At 42.5% G+C, this 26,717-nt stretch overlaps 2 protein-coding genes across 2 annotated transcripts in view; one reads left to right on the top strand and one right to left on the bottom strand.

The window, feature by feature from the left end:
* Positions 1–7,940: 7,940 nt before the first annotated feature.
* DPY19L4 (dpy-19 like 4) overlaps positions 7,941–26,717 on the top strand; it is a 40,312-nt gene continuing 21,535 nt past the window's right edge. The window contains exons 1-9 of the mRNA XM_060243484.1: positions 7,941–8,407; positions 13,109–13,216; positions 15,987–16,111; positions 17,923–18,013; positions 19,963–20,084; positions 21,048–21,193; positions 21,762–21,885; positions 22,986–23,120; positions 25,921–26,052. Coding sequence (XP_060099467.1) covers positions 8,398–8,407; positions 13,109–13,216; positions 15,987–16,111; positions 17,923–18,013; positions 19,963–20,084; positions 21,048–21,193; positions 21,762–21,885; positions 22,986–23,120; positions 25,921–26,052 — 993 coding nt within the window. The 5' untranslated portion in view covers positions 7,941–8,397. The remainder of the gene's footprint in view (positions 8,408–13,108; positions 13,217–15,986; positions 16,112–17,922; positions 18,014–19,962; positions 20,085–21,047; positions 21,194–21,761; positions 21,886–22,985; positions 23,121–25,920; positions 26,053–26,717) is intronic.
* On the bottom strand, positions 24,786–25,377 carry LOC132574784 (putative ribosomal protein eL39-like 5). The gene is made up of 2 exons (XM_060243020.1): positions 25,351–25,377; positions 24,786–25,179 (listed from the first exon to the last, which is right to left on the bottom strand). The coding sequence occupies exons 1-2, from the start codon at positions 25,375–25,377 to the stop codon at positions 24,961–24,963; spliced, it is 246 nt and encodes an 81-aa protein (XP_060099003.1). The 3' UTR covers positions 24,786–24,960.

Raw genomic sequence — 26,717 nt, 5'->3', positions numbered from 1 at the left:
CCCATTGTCGTATCATCATTGTTTCTTGTAAATTTGTCTCCCTCAGTGTGGTGAGATCTAAGATTTACCATATCCTATTAACTTTCAGTATATTTTCAATCTCTCATCTCATCAAACCAGGCTATGCTGGAAATGTATTGCTCAGCTAAGCTAAAATCAGGTCAGTTTATGATGAGCATATTGCATACAAAAGTTTGTCATGACAATCCAACCAAATCTCACACATGGCCTTCTTCCATCCCTCTATAGGAGTTAAGGGTTTGAGCCCACAATATATCGAACCCAGAACCTGTCAGACGCCCAGGGATGCAGCCTGTGCACCACTACCCACTAGTGGTCAGTGGTGGAAACTTCAGGGAGACCAACCACACCAGCAGGAAAGGTTCTAGTCTAAAGAATCTAGTCTAATCAAACAGAGGTCCAGTTCTAGTCTAATCAAAGAGACTAACAACATTCATTCCCGCATGAGCTTTTATGGGTTAGTGCTCAGTTTCTCAGATGCAGAGAAAGTGATTTCTGACTCATGAAAGGTCATGCTGGAATACATGTTGTTAGTCTTTAAGGAGGCACTTAGAAGAGGGGCTTCATTGGGGTATAAGTCCACAGAGTCCATCACCAAAGCAGACATTTTCTCTGGGCAAACTGATCTCTGCACTTTGGAAATCAATCATCATTCCAGGAGATCTCTAGGTGCCACCAGGAAATTGGCAACACTATATTAACACAGCTAGCCCTCTGGAATTATCTAGTCCAGAAAGCCTTATTTCCCTACAAAAGCATATGGGCTAGGCTTGATTCCTGGTCAGTTGCTAAGCGGATTTTGCTTTTGCTAAGGGTGGCTGCTTTTTGTAGGACTGGTGTTTGACAGCAAGCAAGGATCATGAAGCCAAAGAAAGAGCAGACTTTGGTTCTTTTTCCTCTTGACATTCCAAAACAGCTGAAGAAGAAATCTTCTTCCTGGAAGGATCAGTTTGGGAAGGACTCTGCCTTGGCTACAGGGCCAGCCCAGTAACTCTGCCTGAAACCAGACAGGCCCCTCCTGCTACTACACCCCTCTCACAGAACATGTTTTGTGTCCTTGGGATGAGGCCCTTCCCTTTCCCTGCAGAAAGTTTTTTCCTCACTGGGGAATTGTTGCCATTGAATTAGTCTTTTACCACCCTCTCTTTTCTTCTTCATCTTGGGTACCTGAAGATACTGAGACAAAAATGCAAAAGACCAGTACCAAAAGCAAAGAGGGAACAAATTAGTGATAATGAGAACTAGAAGGAAGTCAGAGAAAAACTGGGATTTCCCACAGATTCTTGGTCCTGACTTTCTAGTCTCCCTGCTGACCCAGAAGTGCCCTTTTTTCCTCACCCTTCTGGTGAACAATGTGTATTGGTGGTGGAAAGTGCTGTCAAGTCTCAGCTGACTTATGGTGACCCTGTGAGGTTTTTAAGGCAAAAAACATTCAGAGGTGGTTTGCCATGGCCTGCCTCCATGTCACAAACCTGGTATCCATGGAAGTCTCCCATCCAAATCAGTTTGGACTCTTATCTAAGAGAACCAGGTTTGATTCCCCACTCCTCCACATGTACTTGCTGATGTGATCTTGAGTCAGTCACAAGTTCCCTCAGCTGTTCTACTCAAGAGTAGTTCTCAAAAGAGTTCTCTCAGCCCCACCTACCTCACAGGGTGTCTGTTGTGGGGAGGGGAAGGAAAGAAGATTGTAAACTGCTCTGAAATTCCTTCTGAAGGGAGGGGAATAAATCCAATCTCTTCTTCTTCAGAGATCAGGCTAGCCTGAGCTTTCCACGTCAGGACAGTGTGTTTTAATGTATTTCATTTGCACACAGAAGGTTATACCTTGAATAAAACTTTGATGGTCTTTGAAGTCCCCTATGCCTTTCCCTCCTAACCTCTCATATCTCATTCATATTTCTCTGCCCACTTCTCAGTTCCCGTCTCTAAACTGCCTTCCCTTTCCTTTCTTACTGGGTCCTCTTTCCAACCAGACTTCCTTATTCCCACCCCCAGCTTCCAGTGCTGACATTTCCCATTAGTAAGCCCAGTGTAAAGTTTTCCCCATTTATATGATCTTTTATTATCCCTGTAGAAACAGCACTGTTTGTAAATATTCTGTTATCAACTGACTTACCAGAGAACTTATTACATGTGTAAGCATTCTGTGATATCAAAACAACTTACCCAGTTGCTGGGAAGCTCATAAGCAGATCATTAACAAGATCGCCCGCCCCCATAGATACAAAAAGATACATAAAAGATTGTTCAATAAATATGTTCCTATGATACTCATTCAGCTAATAAATGAAGTCTATGGAAGCAATCCTAAACAGGTCTACATGGAAGTAAGTCTTCTTACTTCTAAGAAAGAGTTCTTAGAATTGCAATCTATGTGTGCTATGAGAAAGTTTACTGTAGTTATTAGGAATTATGTAATTGCCTCCACACCCACTATGATATTAAATATAAGGTGAAGACAGAGGAATAGCGCACTCTAGAAACAGAAGAGTTTTTAGCACCCTTTGGCTGGGGAAATTTGAGACAGGGTTGCTGAAATATTGGCAGAAGCAATTTCATTTTTTTCTCATAATGAATCACACACTAAAATGCATTTATATGTGTACAAGGAAGGTAAAAAGAATCTTTGCAGAGCAGTGGAGCTTTATCTTCTGATTATGCAAGTACTTATGGATATACTTATTCATGCACTTGAATATATTTAGCATTAGAGTGAATCCATACATATTATATTACACATTTTTTTCTACAACCAAAATTCAACTCAAATGAATTAAATATATGTGTGTGTGTGTGTATATATATATATACAGAGAGAGAGAGAGAGAGAGAGAGAGAGAGAGAGAGAGAGAGAGAGAGAGAGAGAGAACGAGAACATGCATTTACCTAATCTTATGGACTAATTGGCCAGTTAAAATGTGTATTGTAATCTAAGCATGTTTATTAAAAAATAAACCCTATTGATTTCTCCAGCGCTCATGCCCTAGAGAGAATGGGATAGAAGCCATCATGTGCAACTGGTTAAAATATTCCACCTCCCAACAGCTACTTTAAATAGGAGACTAAACAAAGTTGTATGTGAAATGAGATAACCTAAACAACAATTAAAGTAAAATATTTCCTAGGTTAAGCTATATCAGATTTCTGTATCAGACAGGCTCCAGTCTCAGCAAGGATTCAAAGCCATCTCTTAGATGTATTTAAAATCAAACTGCTGAGAAGCAGGGCGTTTCAAGAGAATTTGTTGGGGCGGTTGCATTTTTATACCTCAGATTAAATGACAACAATGTTTTTTACATAATGCTGCCTGTTTTGAGCCAAAGGGAATCTGTGCTTCTGGCATGCCTGCAACTGATAAGAGGCCCACAATTGTTTACAATAATAACCACTCCCTTGTGTATAGGGAGTAGATTGGCCAGAAGCAGATGATCTCTTGAGAAGTAATCACATATGGTCTGAAAAACAGGGAGGGTAAGAAATACTCCCCCATCCTGCCTAAATATAGCTCCCCTGATATGATATGAAAATGGTTTATTCTGTTAACTGCAAACAGCGTTGTAAATACTAAACTTCTGAATGTTTATAGTGTGTATTTCAAAAGCAAATATGGGTCAGTATTCTTTGTAAAAGTGAGTGCTTGAAAGAAAAATGTAGATGTTTTCCAGCTGTAGATCAGACACTGGCTTGAACCTTAAAAGGAAACAGATACAATTTGTGTAAATGAGTGGGAGGGTTGTTTTTTTTTTAGGGAAGTTGTTTAGATTTTATCCAAATGTTAGCATTAGGAAGAATAGTTGGCTATGACTGTTTCCAAATACTCAAGAAGTTTCAAAGCAGGTATGGCAGTCATCCCCATTCAACATGAAATCCAGTAGGTTTTAGCCTGCCAAAAACTTTATGTTTACTGGAGTAGAAAGACTTCTAGTAATTTCAGTGAACGAGGTATTCAGCAACCGTTGGAAAACTGCATCAAAATTCAAAGCAAGGGATCAGCAAGGAGCCAGTATAAGAAAGTCCCTTTGCATAGCTGATATTGTACAGTTTAGCATTACATAACATTTGTGCAGACTCATGTTGAATCACTTTAATTAATCAATTTTATTTCTAGAAGGCACAAACTCAGGGTACTTCAAAGGTCAAAATATAAGCAAAAGAAACAAAACAACAGTTACTAACTAGTTATTAACAATCCAGGGTTTATCTGGTCTTTGTTAGTTGCAAGATGCCCCCATCCCTGGTGCCTCTGCAACTCTCAGTTAGGGATGCCAGCCTCCAGGTGGGGCTTGGGGATCTCTAGGGTTGCCAAGTCCAATTCAAGAAATAACTGGGGACTTTGGGGATGGAGCCAGGAGACACTGGGGGTGGAGCCAGGAGACACTGGGGGCAAAGCCAGGAGCAAGGGTGTGACAAGCATAATTGAACTCCAAGGGAGTTCTGGCCATCACATTTAAAGGGACAGCACACCTTTTTAAATGTCTTCCTTCCATAGGAAATAATGACGGATAGGAGCACCTTCTTTTGGGGCTCACGGAATTGGACCCCCTGGTCCAATCGTTTTTAAACTTCGTGGTTATTTCGAGGAGAGGCACTTGATGCTATACTGAAAATTTGGTGCCTCTATCTCAAAAAACAGCCCCCCCCCAAGAGCCCCCGATACCCATGGATCAATTCCCCATTATTCCCTATGGGAATCATTCTCCATAGGGAATAATTGCCCAGTAGACATCCCCCCCCCCCCGCCCGCTGCTTTCTGATGACTCTAAGGTAGGTGGGGAAGAAGGCCTCCAAACCTGAGGATTGGCAGCCCTCTCTCTAACACACACACACTTACTGGTTGGTTTCTCCACGTCTGAAAAGAACAGGGGCTAAGCTGCTCTCTCTCTCACACACTCACACATACACTTAGTTCCTCTGAAATGAAAGCAAAACAAACCAAGGGACTGTATTGCTGACCCTTCCCATGAAGTACTTCCTGCTCAACTGTAAAGGCACACAGACGCACACACATTTTGAAACGGACCTGTTTGCAGGTTTCTAAACCTGCCGGAGATCTAGAGCTGCATGGTGGCTGTGGGGGTGCGGCTTTCCCCGACGGCCAGCTGGCTGGGGGCAGGGGGAAGCCTGTAAAACCGGGGGATCCCCTGCTGGGACCTGGGGATTGGGAAGCCTAGGGATCTCCCAGAACTACAGCTCATCTCCAGACTACAGAGATCAGTTCCCTGGGAAAAATGGATGCTCTGGAGGGTGGACTCTATGGCACTGTACCTCACAGAAGTCTCCCCAGGCTCCACCCCCAAATCCCCAGGAGTTTCCCAACCCTACCCTACCCCCATCCCCTGCCAGTGGCCGGGGGGGGGGGACCTGGCAAGTTGGCAACGCTACCCTTCATCATGGCAAAACACACTGCAAACTGCACCCAAATGCACACAACCACAGACTCTCAAGGGAATGTTTCCCTTTTTCAGACTCCACCCCACTAGTGCTCAAGCCTACCAGATCTGGGCCTAGCAATCAAGAGGAGTTAACACAAAGGTCTAGTTTAGTCTATTTTCCTGTCAGTTGGGAAATGAGGCCCTCTCTCCAGTAGAGGGCACCCTCTCCCCTTCTTTCCAGCCACAGAGAATCATGTTTGCATCTGTACTAGGCCACATTTGGTTTTACAGCCTTATGTTGCAGATCCCTGGGAGGTTAAATGAAGCCCTGCATTTGTGCCATCATTGATGACTGATGGACATGAATACATGCCAGACTATAGACATTTTTCCCCATGTAGGAAGCATATATAAAGTTGTGGCATGGAAGGAGACAGGGCTCTCAGCATTCCCCCTGTACTGTTTTTTTTCTGACCAGAAACTGCCCTTGGCAGCCACTATTTACCTCAGGATTACTCCTGAATGGGTAAATAGTGGCTTTCTAGGACTGCTGTGGGTCAAGAAATGGACCAGATGGTAGGCTTTAGCTAGGGCTGCCACTTCTGGGTCAGGGAATTTCTGGAGATTTGGGGGTAGACCCTGGGGAGGGTGGGGTTTGGGTAGAGGGTTGCCAGATCCCTTCCTAGCCACCAGCAGGGGTTGGGGTGGGGAATAGGGTTGCCAAATCCAGGTTGGGAAACTCCTGGAGATTTGGAGATGGAGCCTGGGGAGAACAGGGACCTCAGTGGGGTACAAGCTTGGGTTGCCAGCTACAGGTAGGAAAATACCAGGAGATTTTAGAAGTGGAGCCTGGGAAGGGGAGGGACCTTAGTGGAGTATATTGCCATAAAGTCCATCTTCCAAAGCAGCCATTTTCCCTAAGTGAACTTATCTCTGTTGCCTAGAAATCAGATGTAACAATAACAGCAGCAGATCTTCACCCACCCTCTGGGGGCTAGTAACCCTAGTACAGTGCCATAGTGTCTACCCTCCAAGTATCTATTTTCTCCAGGACAACTGATCTTTGTAGTCTGGAGATAAGCTGTAATTGCAAGGGATCCCCAGGTCCCACTTGGAGGCTGGCATCCCAAGGGGAACTCAGTGGGCTATAATGTCATACAGCCAATTTCTCAGAGTAAGTAATCTCCATAGTCAGGCGATCAGTTGTAATACCAGGAGGTCTCCAGGCCCCACCTGGAGACTGGTGACCCTAGCCTCAGCATCCTGTCTCAATATGCTACCACAGTCCTGATCCAAATCAGAATGTAAATGACTGAGAATGCAAGTTTCAGCAGGGAATTTGCAGCACACATCTGCTTGACAGGACCTGGGGAGGGAGCCGGGAACAGTGTTATTACGCAACTAGGCCCTGGTCAGTCACCTAACCTCTCTCACACAGAGTTGTTGTGATAAGACAAAGAAAAGAGAACTATGCATACACCCCCACCCTCCCTGGAAGAAAAGCAGGATAAAAGATTAGTGAGAAAGACTGTGGTGGCACTTCAGATGTAAAGCCAATCAAGGGTGTAGGTCTGCTTTGTTTGAGCTGCAAAACACAAAGCCTCAGGCAGGCCTGAACCCTTCTTCTCCAGACTGGTTGCTCCACAATATCTTCCACTTTGTAGCAATTAGGTTACATTAAATATAATAGATTTATTGTAGCATAAGATTAATGAGCTAGAGCCAACCTCACATGTGCACAAAGTGAGTAAAAACGAGGTGGTCGGGGAGAAGCACATTTATTTGCTTAATTTATACCCCACCTTCCTTCCCAACACAGGTTTCCCTGTGACACAGAGTGTTAAAGCTGCAGTACTGCAGTCCTAAGCTCTGCTCACACAACCTGAGTTCGATCCCCGGTGGAAGCTGGGTTTTCAGGTAGCCAGCTTGAAGTTGAGTCAGCCTTCCATCCTTCCGAGGTCGGTAAAGTGAGTACCCAGCTTGCGGGGGGGGGGGAGTGTAGATGACTGGGGAAGGCAATGGCAAACCACCCCATAGTCTGCCATGAAAATGTGAAAGCAACGTCACCCCAGAGTCGGAAATGACTGGTGCTTGCACAGTGGACCTTTCCTTTCCTTTCCTTCCTTCCCAACGAGGATCCAAAGTGGCCTCTGTTGTTCTCCTGTCCTCCATTTCAGCCCGCAACAACCCTGTGAAGCAGAGCGTGGGTCACTCACCCAAACTTAACATTTGCGAGGAACAGAGCGAATTTGAACTTGGGTCCCCCCTATCCTAGTCTGCCACTCTAAGCAGGACAAAGTTTGAGTCCAGAGGCACCTTTAAAACTAACAAAGTTTAATTCTGGGTAGAAGCTTTCATATGCATTCTGATGATGTGCGTGCACACGAAAGCTTCTACCCAGAATTAAACTTTGTTGGTCTTAAAGATGCCACTGGACTCAAACTTTGTTCTGTTGCTTCAAACCAACAGGGCCACCCACCTGAACCACTCTAACCTCCACTGGCTCATTCCCTTTAAATAACAGGCATCCGTGAATTCTAGTCTGAATGCCGTCTCCAATGCTTAATTCCCAACTGAGGGCTGAGGAAGAGAAGCAAGAGCTCACACTTGTCTCCTCTGCACTGCTAAGCTGCCGCTGAATGCTGGTCACAGGCTCTACAAGTGAGACGTTTTGCGTTTTTTTGCAACTGAGGCTGATTTCGGGGCGGAAGTTGTCGGAAGAGAACTGGCATTGCCTAGGTACGTACACCAATTGTCTTCCGGCTGCTTCCGCGCTCCTTGAGTCGAAGCGTTCCCGGTAGCCTTGAAGTCAAAGAAGAGATTCTGGATCGGTAATAGGGGCGCTAACAGGAAGTGAGCGGCAGCTGCTCCTGCCGCCGTGGGGGTGTGTTAGAGTAGGTCTGAGGAAGGAGGGACCCTGGCCCCTCTCCTGCCCTGGAGAACCCTGCTGGAGGAGTAGCGGCGTAAAGCCCTTGGCGGGGGCTTGCTGTGGTGCCTGGAGATGGAGGAAGGTGAGCCTTTTTGGATGCGTGTTGTATTACCTTCTCTGTGCTTCCATCCCCTGGGGGTGTGCACACGGCTGGCAGGTTACGGGAATCAGAGGCTGGGCAGGAAGGAGATTCGAGGGGGAGGGGGTGCCGAAGGGGGAGGAGAATTCATGCCTTGGGCGGCGCAAAGAACTGTGTGTATGTGTGAAGTTGGGTACCCGGGAGTCTCGTTGGAACGCTGGCATAGGAAGAGGGAGTACCCGGCTGCCTCTCTGTCGTTTTCGTTCTGGAGTGGAATCTTCAGTAAAAAGAAGACCAAAGTTTTCGTTGTGTAAGTGTTTTAAAGTCGTCAAGCTGGTTTCTCTGAGCACATTCACACAGAAAATTGCTTCGGCTTAGGGGAGAGTGTGAAGACTGGCTGACAGTTGCACATTCAAAACGCACGTGAATAAAATTAAGTTTGAAGTCGGTGCCATCTTTAAGACCCACGAAATTATATTCAACACGGCTGCCCACCTGGACCTGTCTTTATGAATAAAATGATTTTGTGTAAAAGTTCCCCAAAAGGGTTTCATACTCCCCCCCCCCCCCTTGCTTCACACTGAATGGAGAAAGTTGTCTTAATGCACTGGGTCCTTCTTATTTTTCACCACGTTTCTTTCCTTTAATTAACTTAATTAATTTAAAAGGTATACCTTGTTAGTTATTATGTGGGACCTCAGTGGCTAACAGACTGCAAACAACAACAATAATGCATGATAAAAGCAATGCTGATATAAACTGTGTAATAACCAGCGTATCAAGTAGTGAAGTCTTCAGCAGAGCAAGGTATGGTTTTAAAATCCTATCTGGTACTTTCTATACAGAGCTTTGTTAGCCCTTTGATCAGCAAAGCCTTCTGCCCCCAAACCTGCTTTAACAAAGGGATTTCTCTAATTTTCTGTAATTCAAAGCTAAGTTGGCCTAACAAACGTCTTGGAAAGTTTGTTCTTCAGTCTTGGTGCTATTACAGGAAAGTCCCGGCTCATTTCTATGGTCATCCCTCTAGCCTCTGATAAAGATGTTTTTGGGGGATTTAAAACTAAACATGAAAGCCAGCAATTTTAATTTAATTGGGCTTGAAAACAAAATGGGAGCCACTGAAGGTCCCTTTAAACAGGTTTTTGTGCTCCCCTCAGCTCTTTCCACTAATAAGTTGATGTCTGTGTCTGTCTTTAGATATATCTGCATGTAGAGCACATAATAGTAATCCAGCCTGGAGATTCCTGAGGTGTGTGTCATGGTATCCAAACACTGACAGGCTTCAGGTCAGATGTGAAACTTCCTCAAAAGATAAGGAATATCGTACTATATAATGAGTTATATAAAAACTGAAACTTGTAAGATTTAGTGCTGCAACCAGGATTGTATGTGAGTTTAACACTAAGTGTAATATTCTGGTTCTAAGGAAAGTCAAAATAGCTAAACGTTTTGTAGGCTCAACATATGTTGCTTAGATGTAATGTTAGATGAGAAATTGCTACTTCATTTTTGCTTATGTGGAAATTATTTCTTTGTAGGAAAATATGAGGAAACTTTAGTGAAATGTACAGTGCAGTGCATGTTAAGTTTGTTGAATGGAATAAACCTTTTTGATTCGATAAAAAAGAGCTGCAAGCTCCATGTTGGAAAATTCCTGGAGTTCTGAGAGGGGAGCCTAGAGAAGGAGGGATTTCAGGAGAGGCATAATGTGGTAGGCTCCACCCTCCAAAGTAGTTGCTTCCTCCAAGGGAACTGATCTTGACAGCCTGGAGATTAGTTGCAAGTTTGGGAGATCCACAGGTTCTTCCTGGAAATTGGCAACTGTAGGGTAAAGCCTGTTCATTTAATTTTTTAAATACATATACTTTACATGCATATGTATGAGAAGGGTGCCTGTTTCCCATACCTGACTATTCTTGAAAACTTGAGCTATTTATATCATGCACATTTAAAATGTTGATGAACTAGGTCTTGGGAATTATTTTGTTCTTGCGTGCTGAAGCAAATCCGTCCTTTGCCCTACTGCTGATACTAATTGTTAAATGTAAACATTCATGTTTTGCTTTTACAGCATCATAAGGTTTATTATAATATAGTTCTGGCTTCTTTGGAAATAAGGCAAGTCTTCACTAGAATCGGATTTTTTTGGGTGTGTGAATGTGTTCACCCTTTAGGAGCAGTTTTGTAATCTTAGATATCCTAAGCATCTATAGACCATCTCTGAGTTCAGAATGTAGCTTATGGTCTTGCAGTTTCCCACGTTAAAAAAAAAATCTAGGCATTCATAGGTACATTGGTCTATTTATACTGACTTGGTTCTTGGTAGCTCCAGGTGAATGAGGTTTTTTGTCTTTCATCATAGTGATGATGATTTGTGAGGATTTGTGACTTCCAAGCACTGATAAAACTGTTCCATAAGAAGAGTCATGGGCTGCGATTGCACCTGCTAAATCAGGGGTCCTCAAACTACGGCCCGCGGGCCAGATGCGGCCCGCTGAGGACGTTTATGCGGCCCGCCGGGTTATGGCAAAATCAGACCGGAAGTGACGTTTGACCTAAACTCGCATTAGCAACGCACACTTCCGGCACTGGGCTGAGGCTGCGGAGACAGAGTGTGAGGTGATACCGAGGTGAGGTGAGTTCCCAGGCCAGGGTGTGTGGTGTGGGGAAGGGAGAGAGATGCAGAAGATGGAGAACTGACGGCCCGCGGCCTTGTACAGTAACGGCAGTCCGGCCCTCCAACAGTCTGAGGGACAGTGAACTGGCCCCCTATTTAAAAAGTTTGAGGACCCCTGTGCTAAATAATGCAGTTTCAGTCCACTTTCAATGCACTTTCCAACTGGATTTTACTGTGTGTACCGGCAAAATCCAGTTTCAAAGTGCATTGAAAGTGGATTGAAACTGCATTATTTAGCATGTGTGATTGCAGCCACGGTGTATCAGACAAAGTCCAGAAAGTCCCATATTCTCTTTCGACCACTGCCTTGTCAGATAAGAACATAAGAGCCCTGCTGAATCAGGCCAGTAGTTCATCTAGTCCAGCATCCTGTTTCATGCAGTTGTTGGCTCTGGAAACCTCATGGCATGAAGGGCAGCAGGCAGCCTTGATTGTCTTCAGTATCTGGTATTTAGAAGTGTGCTGCCTTTGGACGTTTCTTAGCTTTGACTTCCTTCTTTTTTGGTCTTGGGCAAAACTAGCAATCAAGAGGCAGAATGAAAATCTTACACCTGTTTTATAACACTTCTCTTGTTTGATTTTTATGTCATGCAGCTGAAAGCCACCAGGAAGAAACACACATTTTGTGTTTTTAAATGGGATTAAATGAAATGGAAACTACATGCTTGTATATTTTGGTAACAGTGGAATGGTCGGCAAAACAAACACAAATGTGATTTAGCTGGCTATTTTATCTTCAATAAAGAACTTGATTTTTTTTAATTTAGGAAATTTTTGACTCCATGGGGAACAATGGGTTGTGAAAAGCTTGAGTGGCATGATCTTTTAAGATGCTTAACATATTCAGAGCAATTCAAAGCTTGTAATATTTTAATTACTTTCAGCAACCAATTGATATTGTTTAAAAAATAATCTCGTAGCTAGAGAATATAAAAACGATTGTGTTCACTTCTGTTCTATTCTGCAATACTTTGCAAAAAGATGGTACCTTTTCCAAATTGGTTTGTTCTTTGCTTTGTGTTGGGGCATGTTACCTGGAAGCCTGTTTTTGCCAAAATAACCTAAATGTGGGGAAGAAGGAATCAGTGAAGCGAGCAGGGGAAGCTGTTTTGCCTTCCTACATTTGTCCTTTCTCCCTTGAAAACGTCTTTCTCCCCAAGCTGTTTTTCTCTCAGGCAGACTTATTTCTTGTACTGAAACCTGACTGAAAGGGAAAACTGTTAAAGTCGGCCAAAGAGTGGGTAGCTGGATAGAATCAGAAGGTAGAGAAGGGTTAAGCACATGTCTCCACTCCACCCCCCTGCAAATCCCCCTTCCTTGTATTCCTCTCAAGGCAAAATGGGGAGTCCCTAGTTTGCATCCTAACCTAATATTGTCCTTCTTTGTACATATTTTTGTTGCTGTAGCCATTTCCTAGCTTATGGCCATTTCCTCATGGAACTTCTGTAGTCTGCTATATCCTCGCAGTCCTCTGTTCAATTCATGCAGCGACCTATGTTCACAATGCAAAACCCTTGTACTTCCAGTGCTCTCCAAAGCATAAAAAGAATAAGGCAGGTGCTGCAAGGAATTCTGCATCAGGACTGACAAATCTAGGTGCATCTGGGGGCTGCTGGCGGATTGCAGTGGAATCCTAGCAAATATTGGGTTGGATTAAGTGATTTCCTTCTACAATTTGTTATAGGAGTCATTGGATTCAGTTTAATGGAAAGAAGGCTTTGGCTATAACACACTTTAATGATTCTCAGAATTAAGCAACATACTAAACTGGTTTCTGCCTTTTATTGGGGCTGATGCTATCCACAGTCCAGCATCATGTTAATACGTAATACACCTATATGGAATGTGCATGGAGTCAGAAGAGTGACTCTTAAATGGGGAGTTGCAATAAATCGTTGTGATAAATACTAGACATATTTTAAAATACTAATCTGAAACGTTTGAGAAATAACTTCTGAATATATATATATATATACCGGTATTTAAAAAAACAATTGAAAATAAATAACTTCTGGATGTGTTGTAAGGTGCTGTAGAGTTGAGACAAAGAAAGAAGCCACTTGGCACTGAAACTGAAGAGGGAGCTCCAGAAGATGAAAATGAAGAAAGCAAGAAGCCGAAAAAAACTCCAAGATGTAAGTTGAGTCCTTTTTCTACTTGGTTGGCATTTGTCTTCTTTCCTAGTAAAATGATGCAAATGTGTAAGGGGCGTTCTAACAAATTAAATTCATAATTCTTCTTTGGGAATGTGGAAAAAATATCTTACTTTAGAAACAGCACATGGCTGCAACGTATTGTGTGCGATTAGCATCTGAATTACCTTGGATTTTGCTTTGTGGAAAAGTAGTGCACTGGCCAAGCATTGCTACAAATGAAATCCACTGATGTTGAGGCAATGCTGCAGAATGCTCATCTTGTGTGTAAAGTGGCTCTGCAAAATTCTTAGGATACGAAATGATCTGCTTTGATCATGGACTTTACATCTACCAGGTGTCCTTGACTGGGGATCCCAGTAGTCAGCTTATCTTCAAGCTGCCTTAAATTTGTAGTGTAGTAAAAAAAAAAAAAAGTGTAGGCAGACTGCATACAGAAACTCTCTCCACCCCATCCCCATCCAAGGTAGTGGTTAGAATGTCTGGCTAGACAGGGAGATCCAGGTTCAAATTTACAACCAGCTCGTGGTGTGATGTGCGACCAATTGTGCGCTCTCGGTCTAACCTATTTTCATGGGGTTGTTGAGATGATTTATTCCTGTTATTCATAGCTCATCTTTCCCACTGAGACTGAAGGCATATTATGCACTCTATGAGACATCTGATAAGCATTGTAATAGCACTAGAATTACAGCAATTTGGAACAAAGCAAAAAAAATGTATTATAGAAGGATTAAAAACAAGGCAGGGAGTGTAGGATGATACACAGTTCAAACAGATAATATATGCTGTATACGTCCTTGAACATTTTTGTTATGAGCCTTGTTATCCTTATAAAATGCACTCCTGAACAGTTCTGTTTTACATATTTTGTGGGATTTTAGCCTCTCTGATGTCTTCAGGCAGGCTATTTTACAAGGTTGGCGGGGGCACAACAAAGAATGGAGAACTATGCACTCTTCTGAGAACCATGGAAGAAGAGTAAGATAAAAATTGGATAAATGAAAAGCAGCCTCTGGGGTGTGTAACCCTTTCTCCTGCTGGTTATTTTCCTGCTGAAAACCAGTGAAAATTATTTTCATGGTGGAGTTCCAAATGTGTGCTATACTGGGAAACAAGGGTCTGGAACCCTGTGAGAGGGACAAAATTGATGTGAAGGGGTGATTTTGATCAGAAAAATTGACATTATGGGGTGAAGTTCTACTTAATTTACTTAAACATTTATATTTGCCTTATCTCCCTGGACTTAAGGTGGCAGAATTAAGTACTCCTTCCCATCTTTCCCTCATTCCTTTGCTCAAAATGGAAGCCTTTTAAGGCAATTCTTTCTTGGAAAAAAAAGAAACTCTGTTGGGCTTTGTTATGCCCATTTGCAAGTAAAGTATAGTTTATGTCTCATGTGCACTAGGAGACTGCTGAAACCCTTGCCCATTTTATTGAACTGAGAATGCTAAAGTAAGACTTAAAAGAACACAGGGTATCCGGCTAGGCTGATGGAGACCCAGGTTGTACCATGGAAGCTTGCTGGGCCATCTTGGACCAATCATACCCTCTCGGCCTAACCTACCTCAGAGGGTTGTTGTGAATATAAAATGGAAGAGAGGAGAATAATGGAAACTCTTTGAGTCCTCATCAGAAAGAAAGGTGGGGTATTAATGAAGTAAATAAAAGGATAGATAGAAATTTTGTTTAAATACAGGTATTTAACTGAGGTGGTTGGAACTAGTTGAAGATTACTAGTAGTTAAAATACAGTGAATTCTAATCTATGAACTGTAAAGAAATATTCATGGGAATATAAGTTCTTTTAAATGTGCCCATGTCAAGGAATGTGCCTTGGTTTGTTTGCATTCAGAGACGAAGCATTTAGTTCTGTTTCTACATTTCAAGACAATGAGCAATCCATATAGACTGGAAACAAATATACATGTCTGCTAACTAAGGAGTGGTTCCCATATGCATGTTTAGCCTTTGTTGGGAAAGGATCACAGGCAGAACTTTCGCATCCCTTAGACACCGTGCATTTCAGAGGCATAAGCGCAGACACTCATCCACGGGACATCAAGTGGGATCAGGCCTCATTTTGGGCAGAAGCTCACAGGAGCGGCGCTCTGGAACATCTAAATTTTATTGTGTTCTTTCTTTCTTACTCTCCCCCCAATAATTGCTTCTGGCCTCCATTGTTTAAACCCCCTGTGAGAATTTTGCTGAACTTTAAGATTTGACAAACTTTTTAATATCCCCCCCCAAAAAAATGGGAAAATAACCAAAATATATAAAGCAGACAGATGGAAATCTTCATCATGCCACTGTGGCCACATAGGAGAAAGTAATTTAAAAAGTGTAATGGGTCGGGAGTAAGGTTTTATTATGACAGTTACAATTCCAGAAGCATTTTAAGGTAGAAACTGAGCTGATATAATTTAGTATACCTTCTGGTGATGTTAGCAGTGCGTGGCACATGCAAATGAGTTGTGCTAATGAGCTCTGGCACCTCTTTTGCTACAAAATTCTGGATGCATTATAAATGCATCCTTAAACATTGGATTGATAGAAGCCAGCATTTTTTGGCAGGAGCTAGAATATGTAGTTTGTGTACTATTGTAAACCTTAATCTAGATCAATGGTATATTAAGTGGGCTGGTATTAAGGGTAGCATTGCTTTCATTTTGAAAGGATGATTTATGTTCAAAATGAATGTTCCAAAGGTTTTTACCTTTGTCTGTAATTCTTTCACATTCTTTCCTGTGCAGATGTTTTAATTCCACATTTTGCAAAGCTTTTCTTCGGCTGCATTGCAGCCATCGTCAGTGGAATGATGTATGCCATGTACCTTTCAACGTACCACGAACGCAGATTTTGGTTCTCTGGCAGGCCGGTAAGGAAGTAGAGGCATTAGGAGCAGAATGTGCTTTTCGAATGTATTGATCTGGTTGTGAGGTTCAGGCTTGTTTCTTAGGAAGTTTAATCCAATCGTTAGAGCTGCTCTATAAGTTTTTCTTAAGAAAATCTCCACGTAGGAAACAGTGAAATCCTAAGCAGAGTTATTTCGGTCTAAGCCCATTAGTTTCAATGGAACTAGACTGAAATGACTGACCAGAGGTCTGCAATATAGGTTTCTAGCATAGCCCTGTACATCCTGTACAATCATGTTGCCCTGAACCACATAACAGCCAACCAGGCTCAGTGAGGTTCTCGTTTTGTTGCCTACCAGGGACTTCAGAAACATAGCATGTGGTATACAGCAGTACATGGCTACACCTGATTCAGTGAGTCACAAGTTGTACTGGCTTTTTTGCATCGCATGCACCTGGATCAGGCAGCCACTGTATACAATGTAGCAGTTTCCTCATTGCGGTGCAAAAACATCTTCTGACAATAATTATCTGTATACAGGAAAACTATGCAGGAAAGAGGGAGGTGGATGTGAAGGTGTAGTTACTATTATTTTGGTGCCTTGTTTTGTCTTATGGTTGTTGCAGGACCTCTGTTTCTTCATGTCCATGGTTCAGTGTCATTTACTGTACAAGCATGTGCTGCACAAGAGTTAAACGTTTCTAAGCTGATTGACTTCAACTGATTGCAGAAATTTGAAATAAGGCACAAGTATTAAACATGTCACTTTAAACCAGGGGCATCAAACTCATTTGTTACATGGGCCAAATCTGACGTAAATGAGACCTTGTCGGGCCAGGCCATATTGGGCCGGGTCATGTTGGATTGGGCATTGTGTGCACCTATTTAAGTTTAGGTAGCAGAGACATAAACTTTATAAAGGACACAGGCAAACACAAAGGGTTAAAAAAACCCTTTAATTGTGTTTGACGCATGTTTGACACCCTTGTTTAAACAGTGCAATAAATGGTATTACTTATATATAGATTTGAAAATCTTATATTTTCCATTGTAATACATTACAAAAATTATAATTGTGCAGAATGATATTCAGATTAAACATAGCTAGAATACATTCATTTCTGACGAACAAACCCGTGCTACTTTATGCATTACTCTACCACTAAATTTAAATACCTGATTAAAGGCTGCCAAGATGTAATACAGTAAGAACAAGATAAAAATATACAGCAGCAGATAATATTAGTAGTATATGGCACAGTCTTGTTCCCTGTGCTGAAACATCTTGAAGCGTAGTGTTATAATTCATCCCTAATCCTTTATCTTTAAAAAAAAAAAAACCCTCCTGAGCAGTTCTAATGGTTTACAGAAAGCCAAGGATGGGAACCTTCCCCGCAGGCCCGCCGTTCCATAAGGTTGGGGGACACTACAGAGAAGGCAGCTGTTGGTCTTGGCCTTTTGCAGGATGGCACCTCTGGAAGGCCCTATTCAGATGAGCAAAGTTGACATGATGGAGCATAGCAGGAGAGGCAGTCTTACAGATAGGAAGGTCCAAGGTTATGAAGGGCTTTGTAAATAGTCTGGGGACCTATGCTTTATAGAAGGACCCATTTTCACTTCCTGGCCCTCTAAAAGTAAAAGAACCTGGAAAAGTGTTTCTGGGAAGCTGCAACTAACTGGAAAAGACTGAAATCCATTTTGCCCGTGTTTTGCTAGAAATGTTGTCTTTCTAAAAGCAAAATATAGTAGCATCTCCTATTTTTTAAAAAAGAAACAAATTAAAGTAAATGAGCATAACTTTTTTTTGTGTGTGTGTGTGTGCTTTTTTCTTAGGAGCTTGAGCGAGAAATCACCTTTCAGGGCGATAGTGCTGTTTACTACTCATTTTATAAGGAATTGTTAAAGGCACCTTCCTTTGAAAGAGGTAAGACAAATGCACCTTGCTACATGCTGAGAGCCAGGTTCTCAGTGATGAGACTTAAACAGTAGTAATTAAAGGTCCCATGGTGCTTTTCCCTCTGTTTCTGCCTGCTGTCATAAAGACCGAAGCTCATCAAAGTGCAGGTAAGGGCTTAGATTTTACAGACAGGCATGGGAGACGAAGAACCATGGCTCAGTGGTAGGGTGAATGCTTTGCATGCAGAAGATCCTAGGTTCAGTCCTTGGTATCTACAGGAAAGGTATTTCTCTGCCTGACACCCACTGCCATTCAGAGTGTGTTTTACTGAGCTAGGTGGGCTAATGGTTTAAGACAGCTTTAATAGTATAAGGCAGCTTTGTTTGTTCACAGCAAAGCTTGTACTACACTAACAGAAGCTGCAGGCTCCATTGCCTACGTAGAAGTCAGGACCAGCATCAGCATGCCCTGAAGTGGGATATCTGCCCCGAGCTTCTGGCGGGGCCTACAGCCAATTGCTTCCACCCATGTGCTTCTGCCCCCAGTCTGCATACCTTTCCCTTGTCCATGCGCATACAAACACTCTACCTCCTGTGCTCCTAGCTGTTTGGACTGCCTAGCGTCACCAGGGAAGAGTGTATGGATGGTGACAGCTGCAGCAGAGGGGTTCCCAGCTACACACACCTGCCAGTGCCACTGAGGAAAGTGCATGCTGATGGCTGTGGGGGGTCATGAACAGGCAGGGGATAGAGGCACAGGTGGGTGGGGGTAGGAAGGGAAATGTGAGCAGGGTCATGAGCACAGGAGGGATGGGTGGACCCTGACCACTGTCTGTCAAAAGCTTGAACTAGCCCTGGCGGGAGGCCCTATATCATCTCTTCCTTGTACTACTTTGCACCTCTTATGTTTGAAGAATGAGAATTGCAGAGTTATACCCCGCCCTTCTCTCTGAATCTGAGACAGAGCGGCTTACAATCTCCCATATCCTCTCCCCCCACAACAGACATCCTGTGAGGTGGGTGGGGCTGAGAGGGCTCTCACAGCAACTGTCCTTTCAAGGACAACCTCTGCCAGAGCTATGGCTAACCCAAGGCCATCTCAGCAGGTGCAAGTGGAGGAGTGGGGAATCAAACCCAGTTTTCCCAGATAAGAGTCCACACACTTAACCACTACACCAAACTTACACTGCACCAAATACCACATTTTGTTCAGTTCCTAGATTTTCTATCAAATTTATCTTGAAGATTCAAAGAAAGACCTAGAAGGAAGTACCTTTTATTTAATTTAATCTCAGAGTTAGAAGAGATCACCAGGGTCATCTAGTCCAACCCCTGATTAACAGCTATAATATCCCCAACAAGTAGGTATCCAATCGACACTTAGAAACCTCCAGCAATGAAGAATCCACCACCTCACTAGGGAGACTATTTAGTGTTGAAGACATCTCACCCTTTCCCTTAAATTTAGATAAAACCTATTGTGCTGTAGTTGATATCTATTAGTCCAACTGAGTCATCCAATATGACTGAAAACATATCTGTCCCATCCTCCTCGTGGCATCCCTTTAGGTATCAGAGGGTGGCAGCCATTTCACCTCACAAATTTATCTTCTCCAACGCCAAGATTCCTAGCTCCTTCAGTCTCCCTTATAGGACATGGTCTCCAAACCCTTCATCAGCATTGTTGCCCTATGCTGGACTTCTTCCAGCTTATTGACATCTTTCCGGAACCTTAAAGATCTAGTTCTTCAAATGAGGAGATGTGAATCAGCGTAATGTTACCTTCCATGTTCATTGTGAACTATGATAGCATCTAGCAGTTTCTTACAGATCATGTTATTGTTTACATTTTGAATTATGTCTAAAATTCCAATCCATGGAAAGAAGTCGTATAGTCATGAACTTAGCCTGCAAAGCATAATAGTTCTTGGCCACTAACAATTTCTTAAATGATGCATCTCTTTTCCTTATCCTTAGGTGTGTATGAACTTACCCGGGATAACAGAACTCTGTCATTGAAGACCATGAATGCAGTGCAAAAAATGACCTTATATCCTGAGTTGATTGCCAGTGCATTATATCAAGCATCTGGCAGTGAAGTAGGTATCCTTCTCATGCAACCTAAAGCCAGTGGCTTCTTTTACTTCAGAGTAATATCGCTATATATGAAGATGCAGCTAATGCCTGATGAGTGCTTTATGGACTCAGAAAATGCTGGTTTCCTATAAACTCTGATTGTTTGAACCCACATTTTGTCATGTAAGCTGCCCTGAGCCCACCATGGTGGGGAGGGTGGGGTATAAATTGAATTAAACATTAACCAAGGAGAAAAGGATAAAGAGGCAAGACCAGCAGTGCCATCATAAGCAAAATGATATCCTTCTGTGAACTCAGTGGGCTAAGAAGGGTATAATTCTGCTTTAGGTGGCACTCTTAATAAATTAGAATGCTGCATAGACCAAGATAAGCTGGTATAAGTTCTTCTGGAGCAGCAACAAAATTACTTTTTAAAAAAAAATACTCATTTGCTGAATTTATTATTTACATTTATACTCTGCTTTTCTCTTATATATCTGTCATGCCATATGAATATCCTTCTGATTTAACATGAATGGTGTAGATTTTTTGGCTACTACAGAAAGTTCTCTTTTTCTCAAGTGGATAGTCTGCTGAAATAGTGCTTCTCTGTATATTCTACTCTGGCTGCTCCAGTGTACCTTCAGTCATATTGTGATGACCCTTGTGTTGTGATAGCTGCTACCAAAATAATGCTTTTAAATAATCTGTACAGCCAATCAAATCTCCAAAGCCAATAGCCCCACCTGGCCCTGCCAACTATCTGAAAACACTTGGTGGGTGCTGTAGCTCCCATGAACACCATGTTGGAGACCTACCCTGTCAGGTCTGTTCTATCCTTTCAAGTGTTCCTCTTTCCATTCCCAGTTTACTTCAGATTTCTATCTATCCTGCCCTCTCTGCAAACGGACTCAGGGCGGCTCAGTTGTGGTGCCTTTTCATAACTTGTTCTCCGTTTTTTAAAAAGTCTCCTCTTTCATTTTCAGGAAGTTATAGAGCCAGTCTATTTTTACATTGGCATAGTGTTTGGGCTTCAGGGGATTTATGTGACCGCGCTGTTCGTAACCAGCTGGCTGATGAGCGGCACTTGGCTAGCAGGGATGCTAACAGTTGCCTGGTTCATTATTAACAGGTAAAGCAGGCTTTAAATTTTAAATGACTTGTCACTTAACTCTTCTGTTTCACTGCCTTGAACTGAACAAATCCCTAAGGCTTTATTTTTTTCTTCCTCCTCTGCTTTCAGCACTATGGTAAAAGAAGAAATTTATGGAAGTTTCTGTTAAGTGATATATTTCACCTCTGTGGAGATGCACGTACTGCAGTTGAAAATGTTAGAAGAATAAAGCGGTTGAAATGAAAGGCATTTTTGCCTGTTGCTTCACCGGTCATGTTTGTGCTGCTTTGGTTCTTAATGGCTGGGACATGCTTTGAATTCTTTTTGAGGAGAAACTTGCTTTTTCATTGCAAGTAATGATAGCAAAAATGTTACTCCTGTTGCTAAAACATCTGCTTTAAATGGCATTTGCTTCTCAACCATATGAAGTACATTGGGTTAGATAGCAAGGCTATGGGTGATCAGTTCCCAAAAGGTCCTTATTTTTAAGAACTAATATATTACATAAGAGCAATAGTCCAATCTGGTCTCTGAGAAATAACTTAGTAAATGTGTCTGTTACTTTTTGTTTGTGTCTCTTTTCCAGGGCAGATACAACCAGAATAGACTACTCAATTCCATCAAGGGAAAATTGGGCTCTCCCGTATTTTGCATGTCAGGTTGCAGCTCTTACAGGCTACTTAAAGAGCAGCACAAATTCTTCCGCTGAGGTAAACTATAAATGTTGAAATGAAATGTATTTAGTATAAATATTTTATCCCACAGAGTCCTGGCTGGTGCAGTACTGTTGCTCATTTATGGATGGGTGTGAGCTGGCGCCATTGCATTATTTCTTTTTGCAGGGCTACCCGTCTTCTTTCCCAGCTGAAGTTGACTTTCTAGTTTGGATCTTTAGAGCCCTAAATTGGCAAGATCTTAATCATCTTGAGAGTCACCTGTCATACAAAAAATCACCAGCCTTCTTACACAGTAGCCAGGTTGGCCTCCAAGAAACCAGGCCTGTTGCCATCTCAGAGTTTTTGCTTTCCTTGCCTTTCTTCCAAAGGCTTGTGAGGAGTTTTGTGTGGTCCCTTCCCTGCTGTCTTTATAGAGACAAGCTGAGTTCTGCTCTCAGTGAGGCTTTATCCTCCTACTATATTTTCTCAGATTTTAAATAATTACACTTTTTTGAGCTTTTTGGAGGGAAGGCGGAATAGAAAAAATGAGATAGACAGCCATTTTTGAGAGCTATATATTGATATGCATACACTGGCCCTGAAACTCTTGCGGGACCTCTGGGCTCTTGTTAGCATCTCTCTTCTGGGGCCTGTGGGATCTTGTTAGAAGCCACTGTGGTGTAGTGCTTAAGAGTGGTGGACTCTAATCTGGAGAACCAAGTTTGATTCCCCACTCCTTCACATGCAGCTGCTAGGTGACACTGGGTTAGTCACAGCCCCACCTACCTCACAGGGTGTCTGTTGTGGGGGGAGGAAGGGAAGGAAATTGTAAGCCGCTCTGAGACTCCAGGTAGTGAAGGGCAGGGTGTAAAAACCAACTCTTCTCCTCCCCCTCCAGTAATGCGAGGTTTTATTTCTTTTCTTTTTTTGAAGGAAGCTGCTAGACCTCCTGTTTCCAAGGGCAAATTAGTAAAATGTCATGGCAAGTGTTTCTAATGTAACCCTTTGACCTGGACCGCAACCTAAATGCCCAATTCAGTCTTACCATTTTTCTAGGCTTATGGGGAGGGAGGGACTGAACTGGGACTTGCTTTGCGTCTAGGGCGTCTGTTTGGGTTTTTAATTCTCCCTGTTTGCTTCCTTTTCTGCTGCAGAGATTTTCCTACCTGTTGGTGAGCGCTTCAACATACACTTTTATGTTGATGTGGGAATACAGTCACTATCTGTTGTTTGTTCAGGCTGTGTGTCTCTTCTTGCTAGACACCGTATCGCCTGCACAGACTGAAAAGGTATTTTGATTTTTTTTTAAAAAAAAGTTATAAACAAAATATGTACTTGTTAGTATATGGTGCTTGTCTCCTGCCAGTCCTCTAAAGCAGGGGTCTCCAACATGGTGCCTTTGGCCTCCATAGTGCTTGTTGACACCTTTCCTGGTGTCTGGCAAGTGTTTTTAGAAAGTGCTTGGAGCCCAGTGGTTCTGATTAGCCAGTGCAGACTTGTCAAAACGTTGCTTTAGTGGCAGCCATTTTGCTGCTGCACCCACCACCATGCAGTGTTAGAATTCCAAAGGTGCCAATAGGCTCAGAAAGGCTGGGGTTTCCTGTTCTAAAGCTGGGTCTGTCAGTTAACTTTTGTGATACACACTCAATAAGGATTAATTGTTGCTTCTATTTCATGGTGAAGAACCGTCATCCTTATCTTAAACTCATGGGCCCAGATCCTAAAGAATTTGTGGAAGGAAAGCAGTTCACTCAGTGGTAAAACATTCTGTGTGAACAGGTCTCGAGTGCGGTCCCTGGTATTTGCAATTAATGGATCTTGGGTAACTGGTGCTGCCAGTCAAAACAGGCAATACTAAGTCAGATGGGCTTTTATGCTCAAAAGGAGTAGTCAAGTTGCTAATTTCTCTCTTCGCTTGGCATCAAATGCCATTCCTTATTCCTATCCTATCCCTGACATCTCCAGTTTTAAAGATCAGCAAGTAGGGTAAAGAGAAAGACCTCCACCTGAGACCCTGGAGAGCTGTTTCCAATCTAAATAGACAATACTGACCTGGATAAGACCAGTGGTCTGACTCAGTACAAGGCAGCTTCATGTCCACTCCATGAATTAATTTTCATGCATTCTTAGGGACCCATGTGTAGCCAGAACCTCCTCTTGTTGGTTGTAGCCTCACTAGTTTTTTTCCCCTTTGAATTTGAAATTGTAACACATTTAAAACAGCAGAGGTTCCTGAAACAAAGGAGAAGGACCAACTTTACAAAGACTTTTGCATCACTGTAAAGATGGAACATGAGATCTTGCAATTCAGTTCTTATCAACAGTACATTGTATTGCCGTATACTGCAATACTTTTTAAAAAAGATTATAGCACCGAAATATTTTATGTATTTTATGTTTTTATATTATTCTATGGTTTATGGTTTTAATGTATTACTGTGTTACTCATGCACATGCATGCCTATGTGAGCCGCCCTGAGCCCGCCTAGGCGAGGAGGGCGGGACACAAATGGAATAAAATAAATAAATAAAAAACGAGCATACAATTAAACTAAGTAAACTGAAGCACTTTGGGCTGTGAGCTGGTCCTAAGAATTAGCCAAGAAGTAATTTAAGGGATGCTTTAAATCATAATAAGTATCCCCTCCCTCCATTTTTACACTGACAATAAGTGAAGCAGTAATCTGGAAGATCAATATGTGCCAGAATTCTTGAAAACTTATAAGGCTCTTATGCAAACTTTCATCTGTAAAATACTCCCACTACCATTCTGCATAGCTCCTGCAGTTGTGAGACTTGAGCTGAGCCTCCCAAATAGCTCAGCCTTTATCTGGAAAACTGTAGTCAGTTTTAAATACAGACTGTCAAATTCTGAGGTTCTTCCTGCATTCACAAAACTAGCAGCTAGTCAAGTGCTGTTGAGCTAGGTGGCATAGAATTGTTTCCCCCCCCCCATTATTTGGTTTTAATTCTTTCAAAAAAGCCATTGTGAAAATAAAGGTCTGTTAAAGAAAATATGCACAACGTGAGTCAGCTTTGAAAATACGGCTGTGGCGGGTTGGTGGCAAAGGGCCATATGAAGTCTTGATGCAGACCAAGATGTGCTACAAGGGCTGGAGCAGCTTCTCTTCAGAGGCCCAGCTTGGTGGTCCTCCAGTGCCTCCTTTTGGAGTTGTACCTGATCTTATTGCCAGTTTTCATACGGATCCATTGTGGAATGAGACGGTTCTGTTTCCGCTTCTTAGCAAGAAACTGTTTGATCTTGAATGTCTTGTGGGAGAACTTGGCAAAGACCGCGCAACCGGTCACAGCAGAAGAGAGAAAAAGCGGCATAGAATTGTTAGGATTCTGGAAATCAAAAAACTTAACAGAGAAAAGACAAGTACTGCTTATAGAGAAACTTCTTAAACAGGTTTGGGACTTCCTCCAAAACGATGCAAAAAGAAAATAGTCTCCAGTTCATCTGGGAATCAGGTTTCCTACCCAATTTGATCTGCCTCACTGCCTCAGTGTACTGACTGTTCCAAAACTGAGGTGAGCATACATGATAGCACACTGTACGCACTGCCAACAACACCAATGATGGGTTGTTTCCTTAAGAAGGCATCCTACATTATATGGGGCGAGGGTGGGATGAAAGACTAGAAGTGTTTTTTTTTTTTAAAGTGGAGAATGCTGGAATTTTAATCCCATTGATTATCTCTTTGATGAGTGTGTTTTTACATTCTTAAAGAAAACCTGCTCTCGTCCTTCTGTGGATAGCCCAAGCCAGCCAGTCTTATCTCAGAAGCTACTAGTGCATGAGTGGAAGCTAGTAGTGCATGGGCGGAAGACCACTAGGGAAGACAAGGGGCACTATGAAGAGGCAGGCTATGACAAACCACCTCTGAACATCTCTTGCCTTGAAAACCCTCAGGGGTTGTCATAAGTTGGCTGTGACCTGACCACACTTTCCACCATCAATCCTTCCCAACATGGCAGACTAGAAGTATAAAATGCTTTGATTTTTTAAAAATTGTAAATGCACAAGATTAATGTTTGTTGCAGGTATGCCTTTCTGTTGCTAGCAGGTATCTTTCTCCTTGACAGGTACATGAAGTGTACAAAATCTACGGATTTTCTGTCTTCCTGGGCTACATTTTGCAATTTGAGAATCCGGCTTTATTAATCTCTCCACTGTTGAGCCTTGTTACTGCTGTACTGCTTGCAAAATGCCTCCAGGTAATAATAACTGGATTTCATTTGTTAGCTCAGCTATTGGTCTTCATTAGCGCTTCACTCTGATAGCACTGTCTAGCAGCACAGTGGGTAGCTTGTGCCAATGATGGAAGTGGAAAAACCAGGCTAGCTACAGGCAAGAGAGGGATTTCTGTAAACTTTTTATGGGGTGGAGGAACTAGTTAAGCATGCAGAAAAACTAGGTGAAAGGGGGGTTCCCACAAAAATAATCTGGCCTGAATATTCTCCAGGAAGGCAAAGCATGTTGACTCAGTTAAAGGGAGAAAAACTGAGAGCATAATTTGGCTGCTGTAGCTCCTGAGAGCTTATAGGATTCTGGAGGAAGTGGAGGTATAGCTGAGAGGACAAACAACGTTGTTTGCCTGATGAGGTCTAGAGGCTGGAGGAGAAAGGTTGCAGGGCCTAAGGTGTCTGGGAAATTATAGACATTTATATACAAATGCTAGAAGTGTCCGAGGTAAAATTGGAGAGCTGGAATGCTTAGTGTCAGAGGAGAACATAGGTATCATGGGTATTTCAGAAACTTAGTGGGAATGGGAAAATACTATAATTTCTACATACTGTATACATTATTTTGAAAGGATAAGGAGGGAAGAGTTGGGTGAGGAGTGGCTCTCTGTGTCAGAGAGGATATACAGTCCAGTAAG

The sequence above is a fragment of the Heteronotia binoei genome, chromosome 7 (genome assembly GCF_032191835.1).
Source record: "Heteronotia binoei isolate CCM8104 ecotype False Entrance Well chromosome 7, APGP_CSIRO_Hbin_v1, whole genome shotgun sequence".
NCBI classification, from domain to species: domain Eukaryota; kingdom Metazoa; phylum Chordata; class Lepidosauria; order Squamata; family Gekkonidae; genus Heteronotia; species Heteronotia binoei.
Note: the sequence above shows the minus strand (reverse complement) of the source record. Positions and strands in the feature narration are given on the sequence as shown.

Coding starts and splice junctions, on each gene's coding strand:
- LOC132574784 (XM_060243020.1), bottom strand. CDS start 25,377: ATGTATGCTCACCTCAGTTTTGGAACA. Junction 25,180..25,350: donor CTCACCTCAGTTTTGGAACA/GTCAGTACACTG, acceptor TTTGATTTCCAG/AATCCTAACAATTCTATGCC.